Source organism: Eretmochelys imbricata, chromosome 4, assembly GCF_965152235.1.
Source record: "Eretmochelys imbricata isolate rEreImb1 chromosome 4, rEreImb1.hap1, whole genome shotgun sequence".
NCBI classification, from domain to species: domain Eukaryota; kingdom Metazoa; phylum Chordata; order Testudines; family Cheloniidae; genus Eretmochelys; species Eretmochelys imbricata.
In genome coordinates, this window is record NC_135575.1 from 121211912 (window position 1) to 121238934 (window position 27023).

Genomic DNA, 27023 nt, shown 5'->3' on the forward strand with positions numbered 1-27023 from the left:
ATCCTTTACCCTGGCTTGCCAGAACCCGCAACTACCATCACGAGAGTTCACTATACCCCCTCCAAGCAGCTGCGCGGACTGTTGGGGAGGGGGACTTACAGACTGCCACTCACCTATCTGATGCGATACATCCGAGTCACTGGCACCAAGATGTTAGGGGGCTTATTCCTTCACCCACTTACTTCCCTGGTCCTTCTCACATGAACAGAGAGCAACAATACCCGAAGTCCAAAGGTGCAAACAATTTGATGTTTATTGGGGTGAATTTCCAGCAAGCATGATTCCAGTTTCCTTCCTTAGTGTCCCCCTTCCCAGCTTTGACACCACAGAGCTTTACCTGTGTCCCTGTTCCTATTCCTGCCCTTAGCAAAACATGATTCCAATTTCCCCACCCCCATTCCCTGTTCCCATTCCGCCCCACCCCCACTTCCTGATTGACTGCAGACTATATAGTAAAACTTGAGTTCTGCTTAGCTATAGCTTAACCAATCATTTTCCTGAAATTTAACTAACCAATCCTAACATTTTGTAACATTATTTAACCAATTATATCCCACCACCTTAATTAGTTTACACCCAGCAAAATTAATTATACAGCAGACAGACACAATCACAGAACCAGACAGAGGTTATACAGACAAACAATAGGGAAATGGGGACTACAGTGATAGAACAAACACAGAAATGAGGATTTCACATCGCAGCTATTGATAAGTGAGTTCTTGCCAGACAGGGGATGCTATCAAACTAAGTTTCCTTTTACATCTTCTAGGCACTTCCCTTTCTCTGGAGGTGATAGGCATTATCAGGGCAGGATTTTATTCCTAACAGCCCGCTAGCACCTTCTTTCAATGTGACTAGTTTGGAATGTAAGGATGTGACCGGTTGCTTCCCAGCTTATGGCTGCCTCTGCTGCTTAGCCAAAGGCCTTAGCCTAAGAACAGGGCCTCAGGCTGTCACAGTAAGAGAAGGACCTTACACCGGCAGACAGTGATTTTGATTCTTTCCTTCTTTTATACCTCTATAACTAGCTAAGTGATAAAAATACACCTAAATTCTTAGAGTATAGGCCTTTACAGACAGGCCTGAATGTCTGTATCCTAACATTAAATTGTTTAATTAGTTGCCTTAGGAGTCTGTGAGAGCTCTTTATGTCCCTGTATGATGTATGAAATCTGGGTACAGAATCAGTCATCTCTCTATGTCTTCTATAGTATATACTGTGTGACAGGTTGTTCTTTCTACAACCCTCGTCTGCTCTTGCCAGGGTTCTTGGCCAGGCCCCAGCCACCATTGAAGTCTCTGCACTGCCTATATAGCAGTAGACTTGCATAATGACACTTATTAAAATCTTAAATTTCACTTTGTAGTTATGGATATACACCAGCACTGAGGAATGGATTAGCTGGCTCTTATAGCTCAAAGAGCATTAATGGCTGTGTTTTTTTTGGTGGGGAGCAGCATCCCTGATCTCTCATGTCATTTCCGTGAACAAGAAAGGAATTGCTTGGTGGCTCTGTCTCTGAGAGTGGAAGGTGTAATTGAAACAAGAGTTGGATACATTTATTTTGTTTTTATTTACATGTTTGCCAGTTCTTTATTTTCTTATTTTATAATCATAAATCACTAAAATGGATGTATTATAATTGTTAATTAGTTTCCTAATTGTTAGTAGAAAATCAGATTTTATACATATATATTTTTCTGTTAAACTTAATATTTAAATATTCATCTGTAACGGAAAGGGAAGTTCCAGGACCCATTTTGTGTGTGTGTGTGGAGAGAGTACATCCACAAGTCAATGAAATTGAAAGGTTTCAAACAGGCTTCCTCTTCATCAGGGTTGATAGAGACTGGACATCTTCTGTATTAAATATTTTAACAGGAGAAGACCAAACAGTTTATAGGACCTGTTAATGAGTGCATGTGAGAATGTGGATAGGTGATGTAAAGTTAAAAAAAAAAATCTTGTGTTTTCTACATGTGATAAAATAACTGCTGGGCAGGGTGGATAAAAATCAATGATTTTTTAAAAAAAAAATCAAAAAAATCAGAATTTTTTATTTAAATGGGATTTTTTTATTTAAATCGAAATTTTTGATAAAAAGGTTTTTCCCCTCAAAAAGCAATCTAAAGATAGTTTTAATTAAGATACATTATAGTTCAAAGATATCTCATCATGGAAGAGGGTTTAGAAATTCTAATTCTATAGTATGAGACACTATATTCATGTAATATTTAAGAAAAGTTTTTTGTAAATGAATTTCAGTAGTTCATGGATTAGGGACCCAATCTTATCGGATTCCGGGGGCTTCTGTAAGGATTATTTAGGTTAATCTTTCTATCTACCCCGTTGGATTCAGTGCTCAGTCTAGAAGATACCATCAGTGATGCTTAGTTTTGCAGTTCTCAAACTGTGCATTTGTGTCTCCAGAGATAACATGCTTGTTAACAGCAAAAATGGTTTTAAATAAATAATATATAGAGGTGAGAAATAACAGACCTCTACCCTATTGTCCATCTGCAAATTTGTGTACACAGAGTCAATCCCTTACCTTTCTCTAAAAGTGCAAAGTTTTGGGAGTGTTGGGGGTGGAATAGATCTGGACAAGGGGAAGAAGTCTGGAGATAAATGTGAGAAGGGAGGGACAGGGAGTAGAAACAAAAGTGAAACTATTTGAATAGCATATTCCAGAAGTCTTGAGGTCTTTCTGAGGGTAGCCTTCATTGATTTGAGATCTACTATATCATTCTCTCAGTGGAAGGGAAAACCTATAATGGCAGCAGGCCGCAAAAGAGAACCAGTTTGGGAATAAGAACCATTCAAGAAATATATGTTTGCTGCAAATGTTTTAAAGAGAGTCACACCAGTGAACTGGTGGAAGTCACTTAAGCAGTTGGATTCAGAGACTGTTGAAGTGATAATCTCACTTTTAACAACAGTAGCTTCTTCTGCGGGTATAGAAAGAATATTTTCTTCCTTTGGACTAATTCATTCCAAATTGAGAAATAGTTTGGGACCTGAAAAAGCAGGAAAGCTTGTTTTTCTTTTCCAGATTATGAACAAACAGGAAAATGAAGGTGAAGACAACTGTGTTAGCTGCAAAAGCCAATATTTTAAGTTTCTCGTGTTGACCTGGCTGACATAGTTGATTTGATTTTTTTTAAACATTTCGTTTAACTATCTTAGTTAAAAACAATTTTAACAAACAAACCTGATTTTAAAAAATGTGAATGTTTAACTAAATTCAAAAATTCATATGCTTGTTTTGTTAAAATATTATATGTTTGCTGTTGAAGGAAAAAAAATCCAGAATACATAACGTTGTTGTTTTAGTTAAGTAAAACAATTTTAAATGTCTGTCTGGTGGTGTTCTCCTTCTAATACAGCATGGCAAGAAAATCCTCCAGATATTAATGATTAACCTGTTGAATTGGAGATAGTTCACCTCCCAATGACTTCATAAATATCTGCTTCAATTACCTTTGGTAAATGAAATAACCAAACAATCATTCATTTTCTGATATAGCTGTAAAACTAATCTGAAAAGTTTTCAAAATAAATCACTTTAAAAATGTATAGTGTTTACCTTCTAAAAATTAAACCTACATCTATCAACCCGTTGGGTTGGCTGGGAAGCCCCCTGGAGTGGTGCCTCGATGGAACTCAATATATGACCCTGCTGACTTGGCACCACCTCAGTTCCTTCTTACTGCCAGTGATGGTCATTGGAACTGTGGTGGCTTGCTAGCAAGTTCTCCTCCCATTCTCCTAGACTTTCAGTTTGTTGTTGTAGTGTTAGTTGTACTTGTATTTAGTTATTAGTGGTAAGCTGTTGGGAGTGGGGGTTTCCCTTCCACCTAAGTTCCCTGTAAGCTGTGCGGCCGCGCAGCAGCCTATTTAGTGCTGTGCAGGCACTCATGGAACCCATCCTGGGACCTGCTGGGGACTGGCCAGGGGAGGGGCACCCCAGCCTCAACCTAGCCCGGGCACCAGCCTGCTGCGGCCTGGACCTGCTCCAGGCGCTGCCCGGGCGCCTCTCCACCGGTCTGAACCCAGCCCTGGCACAGACCTGTTGGGGCAGGGGTGCCTATTCTGCAGCCCCAGCCCTGGAGCTGTCAAGGTGGGGAGAGGCGCCTCTTTTTCCCTATCCCCCCAAGCGGTGGTGCTGCTGCGGGGAGAGAGATATGGGGGAAAATCCTCTCTCCCCGCTGTAGCCACAGAGTACACTCCTGCACCCCAAACCCCTCATCCCCGGACCCACCCCAAAGCCCGCATCCCCAGCCGCCCTCACACCTCTGCACGCCAACCCTCTGCCCCAGTCCTGAGTCCCCTCCGACACGCCAAACCCCTTGGCCCCACCCCCACCACATGAATTTTGTTATGTACACCAATATAGAGGTGATGTATCACACATCATCTTTATATTGGTGCACATAACAAAATTCATTCCACACATGGATGTGAAAAAATTAGAGGGAACGTTGCTCTCCACCCCGACTGCCTATCTCCCCTTGGAGACTCGGGGCATGCCTTGGTCCCAAGAGTTCAAACCCTGCAAGTCCTGCAATAAGCCCATGCCAACGGGCGACCCCCACGACGCTTGTATAAAGTGTCTGGAGGAGGCACACCAAGCTGATAGGTGCAGGATTTGTAAAGGGTTTTGCCCTAGAACAAAAAAGGACCAGACTTCCATTTAAAGCAGCTGCTTATGGAGGTGGCTCTGAGACTGCAATCTGCCTTGGTGTGGCAAGACCCGGCACCGAGTTCATCAGTGGAGCGCTGTGCCATCCGTGGCAGAAGCGACACCGTGGAAGGACACAGAGACCTGCGCCACTGCCACTCCCCGGTGGCCAAGCCGTTGGGAACTGTCCAGCACTGGTCCCATTTCTGGGTGCCACAGGAGCGGCACCAAAAGCAGGTTAGGAGTGGATCTCCGCCTTCGAGACCCACTCCTTCGGAATTGGACAATGGGGTGTGTCCCAGGGAGGAGCACCTGGCACAGGGAGCTTTGGAGTCAGCACCATCGACTTTGGCAGTGCAAAGGGGACAGTTGAGTCTGGTGCCATTAGTCTCCCCAAGACACATAGTGAAGAGATGGGGCTACCATGCACCCTAGACACCTTTAAGGCCACGAGGGACCTCGCTGCCATGACACATCACGGTCCCCGGCCCTCCGCAACAAGCCTCCCGTGCCACTGAAGGCAGTACCGTAACGGGGCAAGCTGGCAGTGTTGCGTCCGCCTGCATCTCCAAGGCACCGCTCACAGGCACCAACAAGGAGGCACCGCTCTGAGTCCCAGCACCAATCCCAACTCGGTGGAGATCCCATTCTTGGCACTGGGCATCATGGCACCGTTTGAGGACTTGTCGCCAGTCATCGTCACAGTGCCACTCCGGATTCCAGGACCACTCCCCATCTTCGCGGCACCAATCACCAGCCTAGCTTCGCTCAGCACCGTGGCCATCTAGGTCCTCATCTTCAGAGTCAGAGATGGGGTCCAGATACTCATGCTGGAACCGGCACAGGTTGGCACATAGATGTCTTGATGTGGGCACAATGCCATGGCCGGCGCAATGGCAGGGGCTTGCACAGTGGCCCTTTTGGACCCCCTGGGCATATCACCAGGCCCAGGGTATCTTGTCCAAGGGCTCCCGGTCAGTGTCTGACAAGGCTATGTGTCTCAGGCTGCCTTGCATTAGATATTTGACAGTCTCGCAACAGCAGACTTCTGTAAGACCAGTCCTGCCATTCGAAACTAGACAGGTTTATAGTGAGTACTTGCATGAAGAGATATTGGGCTTATGGATCCCAAAATAGAAGACAACAAATAGAACTTATTCTGCTGGCTGGTGCAACATCCATAGTTTTAACTGTTGTGTTAAACCAGTGAAACATAGCCTTGAGTTACTCCAGCAGGGCTTTATTTTGTGTGTATAAGCATCCAAGTAAAAAGATCAGCTCTCTGTAGTATAATGTTCTCAGCATTTTCAAGAAAAGGAAGATTATACCAATCCCAGCACTAAATGCTTCCTTAGGGCATCCACTGTATTCCAACCCTGCAAGGTTATAGAGCATAATCTTGAAATCTCATTCTGCTCCTTGCAGCACTACCCAGATTGAAGCCCTGCAGGAGATGTCATTATACCACAAATCTTTTAGAGTAGGCCTGCTGATGTTACCATCTCTAATTAGATAAGGGTTTTTTATTTGAAGTTGGGAGCTTTCTCTCTCTATCAAGACCCAGTATTGTACTTTTAATTCAGGCAGGTGAACCTCACAACTATCCTAACATTCATTCCCTAAGTAAATTCAAGAAATATTTCTTTTTCTGGCAATTATCAAAGCACTGTCAACCTCAGGGCAGACAGTCATGTCTCCTATATTGAAATCTGCCAGTCAGCCATGTGTTCATCAAATTCTGCATTTTGGTTACCTAGTCTTAGCAAATACCATTTTCTTTATTTTGGGAGAAGTCTTTTCTGTGGTTTAGTACTAGGGGAAGATGAAGTTATTTATATGTAATCTGTCTTGTTTTGGATGCCCGTAGTCTTAAGGATGATCCTACCTCCCACCCTGTGGGCACACTGCTTTGAAAATTCCATGTTAACTGATCTGTGGACCTTCAAAAAAGAATATGAAAATATATCTGTGCTTACCTGAAAAAATACTTTAGTCAAATAATAAGGTCCACAGATCCAGCCGAAGACAAATGGATCATCTTGCAGAGCAATGAAAATTGACGTACAAGGATTTAGGTTCATTGTCAGTTAGTGGAAATTACTGTGCTCTGCAGTTGGAAAATTGTTGTTTTTCCCCACAAATTATATTTATCACAATCTGTGATATAGGAAAGTAGATTTGAATTCCCTGGCTGTGAAAGTTATCTCAGCCGGAGGGAACTTTAGGAGTCAGGGCTTTCCCTTGCTGCCAGTGGCTGACTGACTGGTCTGGTTCTGCCTCCAAGTTGGAAGCAGGCTGAAATACCCATTTTAACAGATCTGTGGACTTTACTACTTGAAAGAAAGGAAATTTTCAGGTAAATATGGATACATTTTTCTATTCTTTGCCTTACATTTATATTCAAACTTTTAAACATGTTTTAGAGTATAATTTGTATTTTGTAACATGTAAGCAATTTTTTAAGAAAATGAAAACATTGACTCTTTTAACAAACTGTCTACATTTGACAGAGTAAGTTTAGCAACAAATGTACAGTTGGGGTGAATCACATTTTGTAGTCAGGTCATATGTCTTAACAGTTGATTCACCCAGAACAGCTGCTTAATCTTTCACTTGGTGACAGGCCACATGCCAAGAAAAGTAATCTGGTGCACTGTAATTGTGCACTATCAAAAAGTGAAACAAGGAACTTGTATTTCATTGTTCAAAGCTGTATTTTATAAAAGTGAAGAATTGCTTTTTAAGATTTTCAAGTGTACTATGTACCCAAAGGGAAACTGTAGTGACATTCTCATATCACTATTATAATTATCATTAACAATTAAAATATATAGTGCCTTTAATTTACTATGATGCTTCACCAATATAGAAGAGACTTGTTCCTTGTCCCACAGACCTTATAACTAAATAAGACATGATGGACAAAGAAAAGGCTAGGACACAATTCAGGGCAGGACAAGAAAGACTTTACCTTACTTCATGTGGAACAAGATGCAAAGTCATAGCTAGCTAAGTAGATTATATTGTACATATATTTAAGTAATTTTAGAAATATGTCTTTTATAATATCTAGCTCTGAATTGTTCAGATTTCTCAGTAAAGGCAGCTGTTTCACTGATATGTCATAGAAGGTAAGCCCAGTCAGCTGGCACATAGCCAAATAATACCATTGGGAGGAAATAGGCAATGACTACTTAACAGAGCCGCTGAAAAGAGAATAAAGAGCCATATATCCTTACTTACTTATGCTACCTTCAGTTCTGTAGATTAGAAACTTGGTGAAATAATCATGAGATGTGACCATCATGGTATCAGAAACTCTGGGAAAACATGCTAAACCTACTGGATGATAACTGTATTCAGATAAACTTTAGAACGAGTCTGCTGGCCCTGATATACTTACCTTGCAGTTACAGCTAACCTTCAGACTCTCAATGGAACCCAGTCTCTTAAAACTCCTGGCTGAAGCCTTAAAGACACAAAATATAATCTCTCCTGCCTACAGATGTAACTCTGACAATTGCATTTTAATGGGCTGGAGCTTGGCGTAGATAATTGTTGACAGAGACAGGTTTTGTCTTTGTGAGTTAAAATTGGTTAAATCGGCATTTTAAAATTATATAAAGTATTCCAAAAGCAGCAAATTGGTGGACTTACTTTTTTAAAGGCAAATCTTCTGTACTAATTGAAGACCACAATTTTTAAAAAGTGTGCAGGCTCTCTTCTCTTTAGAGAATGTCTTCGCCTTTTTTTCCTCTCTTAAAAATATCAACAGATACTTAAGTTTGGAAATGTGTATATGAAACCTACCACCTTTCATGAAGTTATCTAAAGTGTTATGTTTCAACCAGATGCATTTCATTGATATTGCATCTAGTTGTACAGGTCACTTTGAGGGATTTTACAGTAGAGATATTAGTTATTTGTTTAAACTAGAAATTAAATCCTACAAATCTCATATTTAAAGTTATTTCTCTTCACCCACTGCAGGAGACTCTTGACAGAGGAGTGTAGTATCTGTGCTCATGAATATAGACTTTTTCACAGCACTGGCAGGAGTCTAGTAAAAATGTTGAACCATCACACCAGTTTTGTTCATCTGTGGGTGCTGTTGAAAAAGGTCCTCTGCAGTGGAGTAGAGAAAAGGAGAGAGAGTAAAGGAGTGGTCTAGTACTGGGGCGGGAAAACTTTTTGGCCTGAGGGCCACATCTGGGTATGGAAATATTATGGCAGGCTATGAATGCTCACGAAATTGGGGGTTGGGGTGTGTAGGGGGGTTGAGGGCTCTGGGGTGGGGCTCAGGTTGAGGGGTTGGAGGTGCAGGAGGGTGCTCTGGGCTGGGACCGAGGGGTTCAGGGGTATGGCTCAGGGGTGCAAGCTCTGGGTGGTGCTTGCCTCAAGGCGCTCCCAGAAACAGCGGCATGTCCTCCCTCTGGCTCCTACACGGAGTCGCGGCCAGGCGGCTCTGCACCCTGCCCCATCTGCAGGCACTGCTCCTGCAACTCCCATAGGCTGCAGTTCCCAGCCAATAGGAGCTGCGGGGGTGGCGCTTGGGGCGGGGCAGCGTGCAGAGCCCCTTGGCTGTCCCTGAATGTAGGAGCCAGAGGGGGACATGCTGCTGCTTCTGGGAGCCATGTAGAACCATGGCACGTGAGGAGTAGGGAAAGCTCCCAGTCCGGCTCCCCAGCTGGAGCTTGAGGGCTGGATTAAAATGTCTGAAGGGCCAGATGTGGCTCCTGGGCTGTAGTTTGCCCACCCTGGTCTAGTAGCAACAAATGAGAGTTTGGGTGTGAATTCAATCATCTCCTTTTATCTTGCGTGCTTGAGGATTGCTGCCTTTGATTTCTCTCACTCCTTAGTTAACTGAAAGAGCTATGTTGATTTGCTCTGGATAAAGCTCTGCTATTTTGTAAGCAAGAGGTAGGTTTATTGGAAAAAAGTCACAGAACTCTTAATTTAGCACTGGGCAAATTCAGAGGCTTAATTTATCTATTAGAATCATAGAATAACAGAGTTGGAAGGGACCTCTGGAGGCCATCTAGTCCAACCCCCTGCCCAGAGCAGGACCAATCCCAACTAAATCATCCCAGCCAGGGCTTTGTCAAGTCTGACCTTAAAAACTTCTAAGGAAGGTGTCATAAATATAAAGGGAAGGGTAAACTCCTTTGAAATCCCTCCTGGCCAGGGGAAAGCTCCTCTCACCTGTAAAGGGTTAAGAAGCTAAAGGTAACCTCGCTGACACCTGACCAAAATGACCAATGAGGAGACAAGATACTTTCAAAAGCTGGGAGGAGGGAGAGAAACAAAGGGTCTGTGGGTCTGTCTATATGCTGTTTCTGCCGGGGATAGACCAGGAATGGAGTCTTAGAACTTTTAGTAAGTAATCTAGCTAGGTATGTGTTAGATTATGATTTCTTTAAATGGCTGAGAAAAGAATTGTGCTGAATAGAATAACTATTTCTGTCTGTGTATCTTTTTTGTAACTTAAGGTTTTGCCTAGAGGGGTTCTCTATGTTTTGAGTCTAATTACCTTGTAAGGTATCTACCACCCTGATTTTACAGAGGTTATTTCTATTTACTTCTATTTCTATTAAGTCTTCTTGTACGAAAAGTGAATGCTTTTTCATTGTTCTCAGATCCAAGGGTTTGGGTCTGTGGTCACCTATGCAAATTGGTGAGGCTTTTTATCCAACATTTCCCAGGAAAGGGGGGGTGCAAGTGTTGGGAGGATTGTTCATTGTTCTTAAGATCCAAGGGTCTGGGTCTGTAGTCACCTAGGCAAATTGGAGAGGCTTTTTACCAAACCTTGTCCAGGAAGTGGGGTGCAAGGTTTTGGGAAGTATTTTGAGAGGAAAGATGTGTCCAAACAGCTCTTCCCCAGTAACCAGTATTTGTTTGGTGGTGGTAGCGGCCAATCCAAGGACAAAGGGTGGAATATTTTGTACCTTGGGGAAGTTTTGACCTAAGCTGGTAAAGATAAGCTTAGGAGGTTTTTCATGCAGGTCCCAACATCTGTACCCTAGCGTTCAGAGTGGGGAAGGAACCTTGACAGAAGGGGATTCCACCACCTCCCTAGGTAACGCATTCCAGTGTTTCACCACCCTCCTACTGAAAAAGTTTTTCCTAATGTCCAACTTAAACCTCCCCCACTGCAACTTGAGACCATTACTCCTTGTCCTGTCATCTGCTATCACTGAGAATAGTCTAGATCCATCCTCTTTGGATCCACCTTTCAGGTAGTTAAAAGCAGCTATCAAATCCCCCCTCATTCTTCTCTTCCGTAGACTAAACAATCCCAGTTCTCTTAGCCTCTCCTCATAACTCATGTGTTCCAGTCCCCTAATCATTTTTGTTGCCCTTCGCTGGACTCTCTCCAGTTTCTCCACATCCTTCTTGTAGTGTGGGGCCCAAAAATGGCCACAGTACTCCAGATGAGGCCTCACCAACGTCGAATAGAGGGGAACGATCACATCCCTCGATCTGCTGGCAATGCCCCTACTTATACACCCCAAAATGCCATTGGCCTTCTTGGCAACAAGGGCACACTGTTGACTCATATCCAGCTTCTCGTCCACTGTCGCCCCTAGGTCCTTCTCTGCAGAACTGCTGCCTAGCCATTCGGTTCCTAGTCTGTAGCGGTGCATTGGTTTCTTCCGTCCTAAGTGCAGGACTCTGCACTTGCCCTTGTTGAACCTCATCAGATTTCTTTTGGCCCAATCCTCCAATTTGTCTAGGTCCCTCTGTATCCTATCTCTACCCCCCAGCATATCTATCACTCCTCCCAGTTTAGTGTCATCCGCAAACTTACTGAGGGTGCAATCCACACCATCCTCCAGATCATTAATGAAGATATTAAACAAAACTGGCCCCAGGACCAACCCTTGGGGCTCTCCGCTAGATACCGGCTGCCAACTAGACATGGAGCCATTGATCACTACCCGTTGAGCCCGACAGTCTAGCCAACTTTCTACCCACCTTATAGTGCATCCATCCAGCCCATACTTCTTTAACTTGCTGTCAAGAATACTGTGGGAGACCATGTCAAAAGCTTTGCTAAAGTCGAGGAATAACACGTCCACTGCTTTCCCTTCATCCACAGAACGAGTTATCTCATCATAAGAACCAGTTATCTCATCATTAGTAAGGCTACGTTTTAGTCACGGGTATTTTTAGTAAAAGTCATGGATAGGTCACAGGCAATAAACAAAAATTCATGGCCCGTGACCTGTCCATGACTTGTACTATATACCCCTGACTAATCTTGAGGGAGTGTTGGCGGTGGTGCTTGGGGGGTGGGGCGGAGGGGCGGGAGCTGACAGACCTCCTACCCGGCTCCTCGCAGCACACCCAGATCAGTGACATGTCCCTCCCTCCAAGTGCCAGCTCCGCAGCTCCCATTGGCCGGGAACCACAGCCAATGGGACCTGCGGGGGCAGTGCCTGTGGGTGGAGCTAGGAGCTGATAGGGAGGGACATGTTGCCACTTCCGGGGAGCCTGTCAAAGTAAGCGCTGCCCAGAGCCCTCACCTACACCCAAACTCCTGCTCCTGCTGGGGGAGGTGGCCCAAGACTGCCCCAGCAGTGGTTGGTGTAGCTGGCCATGGGGCTGCCCGAGCTGCTCAGGCGTCCCCTGGGCCAGCTGCACTGCAGAAGTCATGGAGGTCCCAGGAAGTCATGGAATCCTTGACTTCTGTGACAAACTCGCAGCCTTATCTACTAGCATAGTTACTCCCAAACTAGTAATCTGGCACCTATCCTTATATGAGCCAGTCTAGCCCTCAACAAGAGGGCAGAGTGCCAAAAAGTAAAACCTTTGATGGATTGGGATGGAAGTAAAAAGAGGAGGGATGGGAGTAAGTGGATCCTGGAAGACACTAGAACAGAGAGGGAAAATGAGGGATTGATTTGAGGGGAAGGGAAAAACTAAAAATACAAAATTTAAAAGTGGTGGGTTCCTCCAGATCTTGAAGGAGGAAAAAGAGGGACTATTATTGTTTGAGTTTATTTCAGCTACTAAACTAGCTTCCAATATTTCATACTCCACCCGAAGACAGAAATTGTGAGAGTTAACCACTTAATATTGTTGCAAATGCTATTGTGATTAAGTTCTGTGTATTTCATGTTGGGATAAATACGTCTTAAAATAATCACAAACCAATATAAATCTTGCAGAGCTTAAAACTAAGAAAAGCAAGGCACTTCAGGGGTAGATAATTTGTAATGTTTTAAATACATATAATTACATATCCTACTGAGACAAACAGACGCTAGCTGGGTTACTTTAGATTTTTCTAAGCTTGGGGTGTAACGGCTAAGACATATCCCTTAACAAAACACCAGAAAATTACTTTTACATTGTACTGATTTGTTAAATACATCTCTCAGTCTGCAAGAGAATATTAAAGCATTTTAGCACGGCTTGTGAGGTGTTACTTTCCTAATCTGCAGCGTGTTTTACACAGTGCAGTGAGGAGTTAAATAAATGATCTCTAGAGGCTTGACATTCTGCACTGTAGGCTTTTTTTTTAACCTAGTGCTCGCTGTATAGGATTGCTGTGCATAACAGCATGCAGTATGTCAGCTGATTTAAGTATTAGTTTTGTGATGCAGGAGGAAACTGAGTGTGTGATTCCAAAACGTTTTCATTTCTTCAGCATAATGGTAAGAAGATTATCTTTTTCTTACATGTATTTGTGTTCGGTTAGTTTAGTGATTTTAAATTGCTTAGCTTTTATAAAGTTGCCACAGGTTGTTTTTCATTTAGTCATTCTTGAGAGCAGAGTGAAATCAAAACCAGCTCTTTCTGTGCTACTTTTTAAAACAAACAAACTGCTGTAGATGGTGCATGTATATACTGACAGCCACTGCAACCACACAAGTTATCCATAGTATCCTATTCTGTTCTACTTTTTTTTAATAGTAGGTAGTTTATAAACACAGAAGATATATCCTAAAGTTCAATATCGCTTCATCATCTTGAGTCAAGTATATGTTGTGAAGTTTTATATTTAGCGCTTTCAACACTGCAGTTGCAGTTCACTGGATTAGAAAATTGCTTTGTCACTTTAACTTCAAATAATTAAACTTTGAACTTAAAGAGCACAAGTCATTACTTCAGTATGAGTTTTCAAATGAGCATCATTATTTCAGAATGGAAAAGCTATTTTAATTGTTCAGTTTGGTCCCTTTTCCCCTAAAACTTCATTGTGTATCAGTATCATCTTATGTTCTCATTCCTCCCATTTCCTCTACTGAGAAGTAATGGGGGAGGTCGGGGGGAGTGAGTGTGTGTATGTAAATCTTTTTTAAAAGAAATGCATTGCGCCAACATGGTGATGCAGGCAAGTCTGCCTCTTTTGCATCTGTTTCATCACTTGTTAACCTCTGTGTGCTGTATGTAGTACCTTTTGGAAAGAAGTGTACATCACATTCATATATACACAAAAGGTTAGAAAGATGTTTGGGTCAAATTCAGAAGGTAAATGGTGGTGGTAGCTGTGGCAAGTAGGTTTTGTCAAAGTCACAGTAACTTCAAGTGCTCTGAGGACTGAAGGTTGGAGTTGTATTAGGAAAAGCAACCTACAGGTGTTTTTAAGAAGTGTGACAGTGTAAAGGGGGCTGCTCATATAGCTTCTTACATTCCCCAGTATGTTGCTTTTCCTATTACAACTCCAACCTTCTGCTTCTGAGTGTAAGTTGCTATACCATATTGTCTCTAAACTTGACCCTTTCAATTGGGTTTCTCTTTAAATATTTTTCAACATACACCATCATGCTCTGCTCTCCCCCAAATGGTCATTTCAGGCTGTGGGTTTGCATCCTGTATTGTATTGACTGTCACACACCTTTTATTCCATTGGAACACTACAGAATACTACTCCATCAGATTGCTGGTAGTATTACTAATATGCTGCACTTCTAATGTTTAACATCTAACATTGGTAGTACAGTTTTCTCTAGTTCTAGAACTGTTTTCCAGTTGGCGGGAGGGGGTGGATAAAGGAATGAAAAAAGTTTGGGGTGAGAGTAATGAAGGAAAGGCAGCTAATAGAAAAGAGGCTGGAGATAATGGGAAGCCAACATCAAAAAGGAGATGGATAATAAAAGCATGAGAAAAGAGAGGATGAAAAAATCACTTACAGAAAAGCTAGTTCAGGCATGGTAAGTAGAAAGAGCAATAGGGTAGGGCCTGAACTGAAGTAAGAACTTTGAAAGTCGTCTTCACCTTTTTACTCATTTTAAAAAGTTTTTTGTTCTTATTTTTACTCCTCACTATGCTGGGACATGATCCCTTTCTGAAAAATATTTTAGGTAAACCCTGCAATAAAAGTGTAATTCAACTTTATTAAAGTAAATTCCATGATCTACTGATATGATTTTTACTCTGATATTGAACTCAACCTTAATTGACAATAGTGTGTGTATACATAAAAGTATACAAGTGATAAACTCACGAATACTTTACAGTATATTGCATAGTATGATCCTTGCATTTGGAAAACCTCTTTATGTTCCTCTAAGGTGCCACAAGTACTTCTATTCTCTTTATGTTCATATTTATTAACTTGTTTCACTTGATCACATTGACCCTTACTATGACACATTTCTTCCTGGGAACAAATGCATAATTTTAACTGTTTTCTGGTGCAGTGTGATGCATACTTAGCCTGTGAAACATAGAAAATTCATGACTGACTAGATATTTATACATTGTTTGCAGAATTGTTGTAGCTGTCCCAGGTTACAGGATATGAGAGAGACAAGGTAGGTGAGGTAATATCTTTTATTGCTCCAACTTCTGTTGGTGGATTTGTCCAAACCATGGGAACAGGCATGGGTACTAGGAAGTCTCCCCAGTATGCAAGCCTCTTAGTGGGCCACCTTGAGGAAGAATTTCTGGAAAAACACACCACAAAACCAACAATATACATGAGATACATCAATGATATTTTCATGTTCTGGACAGAGGACCTAAACTCCCTCATTGATTTCTGCAACAACTTGAACAACCATCACCGCCGTTCATCAAACTCTCTCTTGAACACTCCCACACCAGATTCAATTTTGTGGATGCCACAATCAGCTTCAACAAAGGAACTCTACCATACAGGGTATCATCAAAGAATTACAAGCCATTCTTGATGGGGACCCCATCCTGAAAGAAAACGTTACCAAACCCACTCTTCTGGACAACAAACAACCCCCTTAGCCTTGCCAAGCTCATGGTCAAAAGCAGGCTCCCCATAGACTAGGAACATCAACTCAAAATGGCACCAAACCCTGCCAGAACAGATGAATAACCTGCAGGCCTATCTCCACTGTTATGATGATCAAGACTGCCCATATAACATGTTTGAAGATCCATGGGTTCTACACATGCCTGTCACAGCATGCGGTGTACCTCATCCAGAGCACTAAATGCACCAACCACAACTGTGGGTGAAACCAGACAATTACTACACTCTCAAATGAATTCTCATAGAAAAACGATATACTAAAAATGCCAAATCACCCATGGGTGAACACTTTTCACAAAGCAATCACTCTGTATCTGACCTCACTCGTCTTCCTCAAAAGAAACCTGCACAACATCTTCAGAAGCTGAGCTTGGGAACTTAAATTCATAGTTCTGCTGGACACTAAAAACCATAGACATAACAGAGATATTGGTTTTGTGGCTCATCACAACAATTTTGTAAAACACTGTACTGCCTGCTATCTCTTGATTGCCCACTTAATTTTAAGTGATCTCCTACAACATGTGTGAACCCCTTATGCTTAATGATTTGTCCCACGTTATATCCAACTTGGACATTCTAATTACCTTCCTCAGAGTTGAGAAAGAGCTCTGTAAAGCTTGCAAGCTTGTCTTTTCCACCAACAGAAGTTGTTCCAATAAGAGAGATTACCTCATCTACTTTGTCTCTTAGATATTTATATTGCATTTGTAATTTGGTATACTTATTCTTTTTTATATTCTTTTTAGTAATTTGCACTTCTGGTTTTTTTTTTTTATTGTACAGAGCTCTGGGATCGAAACTTTAGTGGAGGAGCTTTGCTCTAGACTAAAAGACCTTCAGAGTAAGCAAGGTGAGACTTATACTGCGTGTTTTGAGGCCAAAGAGCACATTTGTAAAGTATACAGTTTGGGGGTTTTCAGGTTGAGATGTTCTGGTCCCATTACTCTGCTCCCTTTAAATAAGGCGAACAGTTGGAAAATAAGATGAATAATCTTTTATCAATATGTTCTTTTACCTGAAAAATGGCTATCTTCAAATGGCACTTCCTTTATGAACAGATATGCTTTTGTGTGTGTGTTCGGTTGTACCTTTTGCTTGCTTTGGTGAATTTTTATTCCTGGTCACATTGCAGCCTCAACAAAGATAAGAGATTGTGAGCTAGATTCTGTTCATTTTTGTACATTACCACTCATTTACTAAGAAGGGATTACTAAATTACAGTTATGAAACAATCAAATATGTCTGTGAAAACCCACTAACATGAGGTGGGCTTGCTTAGGTGTCAGGTCATAATTTAAAGACTACATTGAATGTAACTGAGGCTGTGAATGCGACTGGACAGATCTAAGGGGAAGAAGCTTTTGTTGACATTTGATATCAAAATTGAGACTGTAAAAGTGGAACCTCACAGTGCCACTGTTGCACTTTTGCGTCTCAAAATGCTACTACTGCACTATTTTCTCTCCATAAACCTCTCTTGTTAAACGCTTGATCTTCATTTATACTAAAGTTCTGCAGTCCTATAATATTCACATATCATTTGGAATGACTTTGTACTACTTTACATAAAATAGTTGTAGAGTCTGCAACCAGAGTTCACAGTAGCTGAACATTCATCTAACCATAGAGTAGCGTATTCTGACCAATTCAACAGCAGTACACATTCAGTCAATTTAAAATTGTCTTGCTCACTCATGAAAAGTAGAAATAATAAATAAAAATTAATAAATATTTCACTCTTTCTTAAATAAGACTTTTCTCTCTGAAAATAAAACAAACCAAGAAAGTTGTATTTTAGTAGTCTTGTTTCATTGTGCAGCCAAAAGGCTGTTGTGGCAATACTTCTAAACAGAAACCCTTTAAAAACCCCCAAAAACAAAAACAAAAAAGTTAAAATCAAGTAAATGTGTTTTTCCCTTTTTGATAGTTCTTTTCATACTTATATATGCAACCCTGATTCACATCTTAAACTGTTACTTTCTTTTGCTTCAGTTTTTCAGAAGTAAATAAATATAACTGTTTTAAACATGATTTCAGATGTTATGAGGGATAGCTCAGTGGTTTGAGCATTGGCCTGCTAAACCCAGGGTTGTGAGTTCAATCCTTGAGGGGGCCATTTAGGGATTTGGGGCAAAAATTGGGGATTGGTCCTGCTTTGAGCAGGGGGTTGGACTAGATGACCTCCTGAGGTCCCTTCCAATCCTGATATTCTATGAAAACAATAAGTCATGCTCTTTGGATTTCACTGTTTATAAGAACATCTGTGTATCACTGTGAGCACCAGGATAAGTATAACTCTTTTTAAGCATGAAAAGGAGCACACGCTCAACATTCACAGTGAGTTCTTCGGGTTGCTTTTCAGAGACCCCCTCGAGCTGCCTCTGTGTTGTTGATTATATAAAACCATTTATTTTGATTTGAGTAAAAAAGATAAGTATGTACATCAACTGCATTTTTATATCTTGTACATTTTCATAGGAAAATTCAGAATACTGGATTATACACAGCCCTTGCAACTAAAATCCCCCCTCTGCACTTCTCCCTCCCACCACAAAAATAATTACATTACTTGCTCTGGAGTTTAATTTTTTTTCCCACTGATATACATGAGCAGTTAGATGCCGGAACCAATAGCGATTACGTATTAAATAAATGGACAATTAGTTTTTTATTTTACATGTAGAATTTCCAAAAGAGGTTAAGGACATTGACAAACTAAGTAGAGTATAAAGCTGAATTGGAAAAGAGTGTAGCTAGGGCATAGTGTAGCCCACAGTTGCATCCTGGTCATCTTTGGTGAAATTAATGGGGCTTAATGAGATTATTTTAGAAACTCTCAATGTTAGGTTACACTCTATAACAGTTTTTGTACATGAAATTGTTTTTATTGCTAAGTAGTAATAGGTTACCATATATTATTGTAAATATCTAACTACTGGAATATATCCTGTGTTTTTGTTAGATACTTTTAGTTTATATTTAATAACTTTCTGAATTTCTCTCTAAAACTAAGGTGTAACTTTCTGACGTTTTGTTTCATAACAGAGGAGAAGATTCACAAAAAGTTAGAGGGTTCTTTGTCTCCTGAGGCTGATTTATCTCCCACAGCAAAGGATCAAGTGGAAATGTATGTTTTTGTTTTGTTAATTTAACTTGAAACTTAAAATCTTCTAAATACAGTAGTTAAAAAGTAAAATGTTTATTGAAAATCAGGAAATTTAAAGTTATTCCTAGAGTCCGCTTTTGCACATGTAGTGTTCTAGGTGTTTGGTGCCTTATATATTTGCAACAAGGCCAACTTTATTTTTGTTGACACTTGTGGAATTGAATTTTTAAACTGTAGTGTTCTATTTATTTAATTTTTTCTAATTTTTATTAAAGGGACTGTATCAGCTAGACAACTTAAAGTGCTAAAAGTAGTTTCATGTACTATTCCAATCTTTTTTCCCTATGCCAGATTTGTGGTGGTATAACTATGGTATTATATCTTTAAGACAGTGTTGTCTTCCATACAAAACGGGGAAAGTATGAAGTCGACTGTAAACAAAGTGCTGGTACCACTGAAAACAATAGAAGTTTTGCTTTTGACTTCTTTTGGGGAAAGAAGGAAGATTTTGTCTTCATCTTTCAATTAAAGAATTATAAGCAACCTTTCATGTACTGAGGTAGCAACAGGTAAAGTATGTCAGACAAAAGTGTCATTAAGTTGACAATGTCTCTTTTTTTAAAAAAAAAGAAGAGAAAAATTATGATACCTTAATGTTCAAAATGATATTCAAAGAAATTTACATAGTGAGTTGAATGTTCAAATAACTGACCTCAACACTGCTTATTACAGCATTCACTGATAATTGTGCCAATTTACAGATCTCAGAGAATTGTAAAGGTGTATTTGAACGGGTAGTCACTGGAAAAAAAAATTCCCTGTATAGATATCTTGAATATCAATCTCAGAAATCATTTAAAGTTAAGGAAAATAATGTATTTCAGACTTGTCTGCATTGGTGAAACTTAACAAAAAAAAAATTGCAACTAGTGCAAGCCCTAGTGTACTTAAACCTGTGGTAGCAGTGCCTCTTTTTACCATAGAAACATAGAATCATAGAACTGGAAGGGATCTCAAGAGGCCATCTAGTCCAGTCCCCTACATGTTCATTTAAACTTCACTAATTTAAAGGAGACAGTTTGTTTGGCATGCTGTACAAACAAATACAAACTATTATCTAAGCAGATCATATGCATGTTATGTGGTTTGTTAGTGGGAGGCTATTTTTGAAATGGGATGGGGCATGGTGGTGGATTGAGAAATGTGACTTTATTAAAGTGGCTTTTAAGACTCTTTTTGGATCCCATAATTTTACAGTTGATCTAAACTATATATAACATAATAATTTTAAGAACATACAGGGATTATGGTGTTCCTACTTGTGATGTGCATGCCAGAGAGTCTCAGGTAACATATGCTTAGGACCTTGATTTTAAAGCAGTATTTGAGTAGGCTGTTTCCATGGCTTGGCTCAAATGAAAAATATATTTGAAAAGCTTATCACAGTGGCTATAACAAGCATTTTATACAGATGTTCCCAGAGTTTGGGGTAACTAGAATGTACATTCAAAACTTCACTTGTTAATGCAAATTAGTATCATGTATTAGTCATAATATGCTTTTCTTTTAAAAAATTTAAATATATCAAACTACAGAATCATAGAATTGTAGGTCTGGAAGGGACCTCGAGAAGTCATCAAGTCCAGCCCCCTGCACTGTGGTAGGACCAAGTAAACCCAGACCATCCCTGAAAGGTGTTTGTCTAACTTGTTTTTAAAAGCTTCCAGTGATGGGGAATCCACAATCTCCCTTGGAAGCCTATTCCAGTGCTTAATTACCCTTATAGTTAAAGATTTTCCTAATAGCTAACCTAATCTCCCTTGCTGAAGATTAAACCCATTATATCTTACCCTACCTTCAGTGGATACAGAGAACAATTGATCATCATCCTCTTTAAACATATTGGAAGACTGTTATCTGGTCCCCCCTCAGTCGTCTTTTGTCAAGACTAAACATGCACAGGTTTTTCCACCTTTGCTCGTAGGACAGGTTTTCTAAACTTTTTGTCATTTTTGTTGCTCTCCTCTGGATTCTTCCCAGTTTGTCCACATTCTTGCTAAATTGTGGCCCCCAGGTTTGGACATAGTACTCCAGCTGGAGCATCATGAATGTCAAATAGTGAGACTTTTACCTTCTGTGTCTTACATACAATATTCCTGTTAATACATCCCAGAATCATTTTAGTCTTTTTTGCAGCTGCATCACATTGACAACTTATATTCAGTTTGTGGTCCACTATAATACCCAGATCCTTTTCATCAGCACTATCTCCTAGCCAGTTATTCCCCCATTTTGTAGCTGTGCATTTGAATTTTCCTTCCTAAATGAAGTACTTTGCACTTCTCTTTATTGAATTTCATCTTGAATTCAGACTAATTCTTCTAATTTGTCAACATCATTTTGAATTTTAAATCTGTCCTCCAAAGTGCTTGCAACCCTTCCCAGTTTGGTATCATTTGCAAATTTTATAAACAAACTCTCTACTCCATTGTACAAGTCATTAATGAAAATATTGAATAGTACTGGACCCTACAGAATCCTACTGGTTATACCCTCCCAGCTTGACAGCAACTCTGCGTATGGTCTCTCAACCAGTTTTGCACCCATTTTATAGTAATTTCATCTAGACCCCATTTCCCCAGTTAACTTATGAGAATGTCATGTGGACCTATGTGAAAAGCCTTACTAAAAAGCGAGGTACATCACATCTACTGCTTCCTCCCTATCCATTAGGTCAGTAATCCTATCAAAGGAGGAAATTAAGTTGGCTTGACATGATTTGTTCTTGACAAATCCATGCTGCCTATTCTGTATAACCCTGTTATCCTCCAGGTGCTTACAATTTGATTGTTGCTGATGTAGGAAGTTTCTCATGTTGCATATATGTAAGTCATTTGACAATTGATAGATTGGCTTACAGCTTCTGTGGAGCATTGAGTAGTGCAGTTTTAATAGGGAAATCATAAATTCCAAACAGTTAAAAGTTAAAAATTCCTAGTGAAAAGCTATGTCATCTGATAACTTCATAACTGAACCTTCATGGTTTTGAGCATCCTCAGCTCCCATTGGCTTCAGTAGGAATTGAGGGTGCTCAGCACCTTTCAGGATTGTATATATTATGGGATTTTAAAATATAATTATCTAAACATAGTTCTGTGCACACTTTTAGGTGGTTTTCTGTTGTATCATCATTCAAATACACTAAATTATGCTTGGTATTTGGGCTGTCTTGGGTTGTAAAATATTCTAGTGATTATGAAGTAAAATAACGTGAAAAAAGCAAAATTGGAAATTAAGTATTTCAGAAGTGCCCGTAGAAGTTCTAAAAACTGAATTTAAATATCACTTTTCTTTTTCTTTCAGGTATTATGAAGCATTTCCTCCTCTTTCTGAGAAGCCAATTTGCCTGCAAGAAATTATGACTGTATGGAATAAATCCAAAGTTTGCTCTTACTCTAGCTCCTCATCTTCATCCAATGCTCCACCAACTAGCACCGATACATCCTCTCCAAAGGACTGCAATAGTGAAAGTGAAGTAACTAAAGAGAGAAGTAACAAAGTGTCTGCCACTGTACATGAAAGAACCCAGCAGAAAAAAAGTAAAACTGAGAGAGAGAACAAGTTCAGTAATGGCACTGTTGAAGATAAGCCTGCTTTATATAAAAAGCAAGTCCGACATAAGTCTGAGGGAAAGATGCGTCCTCGCTCCTGGTCGTCTGGTTCCAGTGAAGCAGGCTCAAGTTCAAGTGGTAATCAAGGTGAATTAAAAGCATCAGTGAAATGTATTAAAGTAAGACATAAAACAAGGGAAGTTCGAAATAAAAAGGGGCGGAATGGGCAAAGCAGGCTTTCAGTGAAGACTGGTGAAAAGACTGAAAGAAAAATCCATAGTGGAAGTAGCAGCAGCAGTGGATCGATCAAACAGCTGTGTAAAAGGGGTAAAAGACCATTAAAAGAAATTGGAAGGAAAGAAACTGGCAGTAATGATGGAAAAGATCTGTATTTAAACAGCAGAAACGAAAAGGAATATAAAGAAGAACCCTTGTGGTATACTGAGCCGATTACAGAATACTTTGTTCCTCTGAGCAGAAAAAGTAAGCTTGAGACTACATACCGCAACAGACAAGATACGTGTGATATAACATCAGAGGCTGTAGAAGAATTGTCCGAATCAGTGCATGGTCTTTGTATTAGCAACAATAATATTCATAAAACATACCTCGCAGCAGGTACTTTTATTGATGGTCACTTTGTAGAAATGCCTGCCGTTCTAAATGAGGATATTGACCTCACTGGGACCTCAATATGTTCTCAACCAGAGGACGACAAATATTTGGATGATGTTCATCTGTCAGAACTAACACACTTCTATGAAGTGGATATTGATCAATCCATGTTGGATCCTGGTGCCTCAGATAAAATGCAAGGAGAAAGTCGGATTTTGAATATGATTCGACAAAAAAGTAAAGAGAAACCTGATTTTGAGGCAGAATGTTGCATAGTGTTAGATGGAATGGAGTTGCAAGGGGAAAGTGCAATATGGACAGATTCAACCAGCTCTGTTGGTGCTGAAGGGTGGTTCTTGCAAGACCTTAGTAATTTAGCTCAATTTTGGGAGTGCTGTTCATCTTCTAGCTCTGGTGATGCAGATGGGGAAAGTTTTGGAGCAGATTCTCCTATCTTAGACAGCACAATGCTTAATTCACACATGCTTGCTGGCAATCAAGAGCTCTTTTCGGATATTAATGAAGGGTCTGGTATAAACTCTTGTTTTTCAGTGTTTGAAGTGCAATGCAGAGATTCTGTTTTACCATTTTCTTTTGAAACACTCAATTTGGGAAATGAAAATGCAGATTCTAGTAGCAGTGCTAATATGCTTGGAAAGACACAGTCTAGATTGCTAATATGGACCAAAAATAGTGCCTTTGATGAAAATGAACACTGTTCCAATCTTTCAACAAGAACTTGTAGTCCATGGTCACACTCGGAAGAAACACGTTCAGACAATGAAACTTTAAATATTCCATTTGAAGAATCCACACAATTTAATGCGGAAGATATTAATTATGTAGTTCCTAGGGTGTCTTCAAGTTATGTAGATGAAGAAATTCTAGATTTTTTTCAAGAAGAAACCTGCCAGCAACAAGCTAGAACTTTAGGAGAAATACCCACTTTGGTTTTCAAAAAAAAATCTAAACTAGAATCTGTCTGTGGTATTCAGCTAGAACAAAAAGGAGAAGGTAAAGATTATGAAACAACACAAGTGTCTAGTGAAAGCAGCCCACATGGAGATGGCTATAGCTCAGGGGTTATTAAAGACATTTGGACAAATATGACAGACAGAAATTCTGCAGCAATGGTAGAGATAGAAGGAATAGAAGATGAATTGTTTTCAACTGATGTAAATAATTACTGCTGCTGTTTAGATACTGAAGCAAAAGTTGAAACCCTCCAGGAACCTAATAAGGCAGTGCAGAGATCAGAGTATCATCTTTGGGAAGGTCAAAAAGAGAACTTGGAGAAGAGAGCATTTGTTGCAAATGATTTATCAGAAATAGATGGTGGTGATTATACTACACCATCAAAACCTTGGGACATAAACCAGGATAAAGAAAACTCATTTATACTTGGTGGTGTGTATGGGGAGCTCAAAACATTTAATAGTGATGGAGAATGGGCACTGGTGCCCCCCAGTCACACAAAAGGAAGCTTATTACAGTGTGCAGCTTCTGATGTTGTGACAATAGCTGGTACAGATGTCTTCATGACACCAGGAAACAGCTTTGCTCCTGGTCACAGGCAATTATGGAGGCCATTTGTATCATTTGAACAGAATGAGCAATCGAAGAATGGAGATAATGGATTGAATAAAGGGTTTTCTTTTATCTTCCATGAAGACTTACTGGGAGCTTGTGGTAACTTTCAAGTTGAAGAACCTGGACTTGAATATTCATTCTCTTCCTTTGACCTGAACAATCCATTTTCACAAGTTCTTCATGTAGAGTGTTCATTCGAACCAGAAGGAATTGCATCTTTCAGCCCTAGTTTTAAACCCAAATCAATTCTGTGCTCTGATTCAGACAGTGAAGTTTTTCATCCCAGGATATGTGGTGTTGACAGGACGCAGTACAGGGCTATACGGATTTCTCCAAGGACTCACTTTCGCCCAATTTCTGCATCTGAGCTTTCTCCAGGGGGTGGAAGTGAGTCAGAATTTGAGTCAGAAAAAGATGAGGGAAGTATTCCAGCCCCTTCTCAAGTAGATGTGTTTGAAGATCCACAAGCAGATCTCAAACCACTAGAAGAAGATGCAGAAAAAGAAGGGCATTACTATGGAAAGTTAGAGCTTGAATCTGGAAAATTCCTTCCCAGATTAAAGAAGTCTGGAATGGAGAAAAGTGCACAAACATCACTGGATTCCCAGGAAGAATCAGCTGGAATGTTGCCAGTTGGAAACCAAAATCCCTGCTTAAAGTGCAGTGTGAAAGAATCACTCGATATGAGGGATATGGAAAATTCCCAAATAAACTGCAGAATAGTGGAGCAACGTGAAGAAATTAACAGGTTTTGCAATTGCAAAGCAGGTTGCCATTTTCCTACGTATGAGGATAATCCTGTTTCTTCAGGAGAGCTGGAAGAGGTATGTGTAGATGTAAGATTATCGGAATTGCAGCTAGCAACAGTCAATAAATTGTTTATGCAACACCAATTCTAGTAATTTGGTATTTTGGTTTAATGGATGAGATCTGATTCTTCGATAGCAAAGTTAATGATCTAATGGTAGTAATTATTTGGGTCATCTTACATAAGCAAATATCTCAATGTTTTAAAAATTCATGTATTGAAAGATTAAGTAAACTTTTCCTTTTTTTGGTTTGTCTGATTTATATGTAATCTGATGAAAAAATGTGTTTAAATTCCTAGCTTGACAATACTGAAACATGAAGCAAGCATGTTAAAATAGAATATTGTAATCCTAAATCAGTTCTTTCAATATCTTTACTAACAGAGCATTATATATTTTACGTAGTCAGAAGTTTTACATTTTTACACTTGAGTAAAACGCATTCATTTGCCAAACAGGACAATAATCAATGTTTTGATCATGTCTGTTTTAGTTTATTGAATTGCCATGTCCTGGTCAATACTTCAAAGGGGAAAATGAGTTATAGGCTTGGAATATTAATTAAATTCTAGAAAAATTAGGTTTATGCTGAGCAGAATCTTTCAAAATGAAAATACAAAAATATTGTTAGCCTCTCAGGTTAAATTTATGTGAATGTGTTCTTGTATTAAGGATTAAAAAATTAAATCCTTTATAGAAGGATACTAATTACACTTGATGATTAAGTGTTATGCTTAAACAAAGCACATGAGATCTTTTATAGGGGAGAAGGCAACGTGCCGCATTTATTGAGAATATAGCAGTTAGCATATGCTTTTTAGTCACACACACACACACACCATGCACACAGTCCCGCCAGTCGATGTTTACAGTTACCCGTCCAGAGTTTGGATCAATCTAGTGGCCAGCCAGATTGGTCGCAGAGGGGAGCCGGACTCTGTCGGTTACGATCCAATGTTTCTGGAGTAGTGGCAAGATGAACAAGCAAAGCACCCTGTTCTTATAGTCTTTTTGTTGTTGTTGTTGTTGAAGTCTATGGATTTTGCTGTGTCAGTTTATGACCGGTTACTTCTTAATTGGTATTATTTGTTGATGATAACATTCCAAAACACCTTCGAGAGGGTTATTCTGTCCCAGATTTGATTTAATCAATTGTCTTTAGGGGTGTCAGCCTCCACCTCAGGGTCATCAGTCTGCCCTTCCTCAATCATGGATGCGCGTTAATGATTCTCTGGCATCAATAAGTCTCGATAAGTGTCTTTGCTCCTCCTTTTTTGACCATCTGGTTAACAATGGCCTTTATACCTTTTTTTTTTTTCTGATGCATGCATTCCTTATTCACACAAACAGTCTTTTACAGAGACCTCT

The 27023-nt window shown here is 40.1% G+C and overlaps 1 protein-coding gene across 2 annotated transcripts in view; it reads left to right on the forward strand.

The window, feature by feature from the left end:
* KIAA0232 (KIAA0232 ortholog) overlaps positions 1–27023 on the forward strand; it is a 111940-nt gene that overhangs the window by 64179 nt on the left and 20738 nt on the right. For both annotated transcript variants that reach the window (XM_077815877.1, XM_077815878.1), the window contains exons 4-6: positions 16708–16774; positions 18970–19051; positions 22394–25670. In XM_077815877.1, the coding sequence (XP_077672003.1) occupies positions 16708–16774; positions 18970–19051; positions 22394–25670 (3426 nt within the window). The remainder of the gene's footprint in view (positions 1–16707; positions 16775–18969; positions 19052–22393; positions 25671–27023) is intronic.